The sequence below is a fragment of the Microtus ochrogaster genome, chromosome 1 (assembly GCF_000317375.1).
Source record: "Microtus ochrogaster isolate Prairie Vole_2 chromosome 1, MicOch1.0, whole genome shotgun sequence".
Classification (NCBI taxonomy): Eukaryota; Metazoa; Chordata; class Mammalia; order Rodentia; family Cricetidae; genus Microtus; species Microtus ochrogaster.
The window spans coordinates 82,240,693-82,243,868 of NC_022009.1; the positions used below are offsets into that span (position 1 = coordinate 82,240,693).

Genomic DNA, 3,176 nt, shown 5'->3' on the forward strand with positions numbered 1-3,176 from the left:
AAAAAAAAAAAAAAAAAATAGATGGTAAAAAGCAAATTCATCTGTTTTTTTAAATACAAAAAAGTATAAAAAAGTAAATATGAGGGCTAGCTAAATTCAACACATTTCCTGCATTTTTTTTGGATTTCATTAACTCTTGGCAAACATTGCTTTCACTTACATAAAGTTTATTGATTCCAATATGGTATTCAAAACTGACACATGCCTCTTTAGATAGGACAGGTGTTTCTACCCTCAATCTCCTATGAAAGAACTTGAATCTGAAGGGTACACTAACAAACAGCATGAGACTTGTCTGAACCAGTCAGTTTTCCTTGAGCACACTAGCTGCAACACACTGATGCATTTACAAGATCATAAAAGTATTTAAGTTCTCACCATGTTTTTCCCCTGAGCAGAGGAACCTGCCTTGTTCACAAAGGGTTCTTTGCATGAACAGTAACATGTAAATTCCAGCACGGATGAAGTCTCTTCAGAAACTCACCTTGATCGCAGCCAAAGGCACCATCACCCCGAACACCTAAGCCCCAGCTTGGGACTCTGATAACAGGATCTTTTTCTCCTTTGTCCAGGATGTCTGTGTCAAGGCTTATCTGGCTCTTCGCCATCACACCAACCTGCTGATCATCCTGTTCTCCATGATGCTCATGACAGGAATGCCCCAGCTAACAAGCAAAGAAGACATCGAGTACATCCGAGATGCCCTCACAGTGGGGAAGAACGAGGAGGATGCTAAGAAGTATTTCCTTGACCAGATTGAAGTTTGCAGAGACAAAGGATGGACGGTGCAGTTTAACTGGTTCCTACATCTCGTTCTTGGCATCAAACAAGGAGAGAAACACTCTGCTTAATATTCGGCACTAGAGCCAAAAGCAATTTTGTGTTCAAAAGCTTTTGAAATCAGCATGTGTCAGTCATCAGACTTAGCTTTAAAATGCAATAGGACTCTCTGAACACTGGCACTTCAGAAATACAGTTTTTTTTCCCTAGTTGAACTCTTCTCCAGAGGAAAAAAACGTTGGCATTAATGATGGTTTGGTTAATATTCAGCATGAGACTTCTTTGCTATTTTCCCCTCTCGGACGCCATAATGTTGATGAACATTCTAAGTTTAAATAGACTGATGGCTTGCTTATTACACCTGATGCTCTCGCACTGAGTGTCTCTGGAGGTGCTTTAGTAGAATAATTGGTGATACCTGTGGTCACATGTGTTTACTATATGTTTTGGCTTTCATGTGGTCTTTAAGAACAGAAAAGGGTGCAAGCATTGCTCAGCTCCGCTGCATGGTTTACAGTTTGTCTCTGAGCATCCCCTCTGTGCCCACAGACGTTGGTGATGTGCTGGAAACAAGCACGATAGCCTTCTGAGTGCCTTTAGCAATTAGTCTCTCTGTGCGCAGCTGAGATGCACACATGCTGAAAGCCAGCTCTGAGCCTGAGCCTTGACCCTCCCCTGCTGGTGTGGCTCCAGGGTTATGGATATGAAAAATGAAGGTAAGACCTTTTCCCCAGAGTGAATAACCTAATACAGTCGGTGTCATTGTCTCTGGCACAGAAACAGGAAGTGGCTAAATGGAGCCTTTGATGCACATTGATGGTTGTTCTTACCCTACCTCCCTTCTTCCTGCCTTCTTGGACTTGTGAAATCTTCAAGGACAGTTCTTCCCAACAACTCAAAATGACTTGAAAGGCTTATGAGAATCACAGGTACTTATCTATGGAGCTGATCCATAGAGTTTTAAAAAGTTCCAGAAAATGTTATTAGCTAAATGCTTTAATATTGCATTTCAGTCTGAACAGTTTTGTTTATTTTTTAATGGAAGAAGATACCTGCTATCAAATGTATTCTTGCATAGTCATTTTTTTAATTTTGAGACATCCTGAAGTTCATAAAGGCAATTGAACCATTTTCCTTTATTTTCTCATTTCTTAAATGTTATTTGTTATTAGTGTTGATCTGCTGTAGAGACAGAGCAGTAAATTATTTAATCAAATAGTTTTACCCATCATTAATTCCACAGAAAGAACTGTGTTATTGGTGTCCAGATTCAATATAATCAGATACAACTTTTTCTGATTTTTAATTTTTCAATATAGACTCTTCACTTTGTTGGAGCCCAACCTTTCTTTTGTGTTTGCAGAAGTCAAGTATCACCTGATTCTGTTTCAATAAGAATCATCAGGGACACTTTAAAAATGTCCTTACCTTTGGTTTTTTTGTTTGTTTGCTTGCTTGTTTGTTTTGGTTTTTGAGACAGGGTTTCTCTGTGGCTTTGGAGCCTGTCCTGGAATTAGCTCTTATAGACCAGGCTGACCTCAAACTCAAAGAGAGCTGTCTGCCTTGTGTTTTTAAATCAGCCCACTTTCAATAGATTATAATTTCATTAGTGTGGAATGATCTGGGCATAGTTTCTAAGTACTCAGTTGAATCTAATACATGCAGGGAAGAAGCCTCACGTGGGCCATGAAGATGTAGGTATCCTCCCTGCTTACTGGACCTCCCTCCCGTGGCTCATAGCGAGCTACAAAAATACTCTTCATTCCTAGCAACTAACCCTTTTAAAACCATGCTGTCTCCTCTACAGAGGGACAAGCCCCGTTGCAATTGTATCCTCCTATGAATGGAGATTAGATGTTTTATGGCACTTCCTTACCGCGGTTTGCTAATGTAGGTGGAGGAAGACTGGTGCAGTCCACCTTCAACCGGAAGCCATTCCTGAGCTTCCAAAGAAGAGCCATGCAGACTTTGCACAGACTTTGCCTTTCATTTGAATTGCTGAAATGATCATCTTGATGATAAAACAATTACAAAGTATATCTGTATTTAGCTTTTGACACACATGCATACAAATTAGTTCTTTAAATGAGCCAGCGTCTTCATAAAGCTGAAATACATGACGCCACGTACTGGGTTTCATTCTTCCATTTCCCAAAGAATGTAGACCTGCAGACAAGCAAAATTCACATGTTTGCTTCCTTTACATAGTTCTTGCAAATGATCTGTTTTCACACCTTTGAAAATATTCTAGACCTGAGGTGCCCCTTCTGCTGGGCAAATACCGATGTCTCTATTTTCAGTGCTCAGTGAAAACACATATCACAGGTCAGATGGGTCAAGTCAAAGCAACTTACATGTATATCTAAGACTGGCAAACACACACACACACACACACA

The 3,176-nt window shown here is 40.1% G+C and overlaps 1 protein-coding gene across 1 annotated transcript in view; it reads left to right on the forward strand.

Annotated features, from left to right (window-relative positions):
* Positions 1-3,168, forward strand: part of Pik3cg (phosphatidylinositol-4,5-bisphosphate 3-kinase catalytic subunit gamma) — a 32,983-nt gene extending 29,815 nt beyond the window's left edge. Inside the window, exon 11 of the mRNA XM_026787714.1 lies at positions 573-3,168. Coding sequence (XP_026643515.1) covers positions 573-851 — 279 coding nt within the window. The 3' untranslated portion in view covers positions 852-3,168. The remainder of the gene's footprint in view (positions 1-572) is intronic.
* Positions 3,169-3,176: the final 8 nt, after the last annotated feature.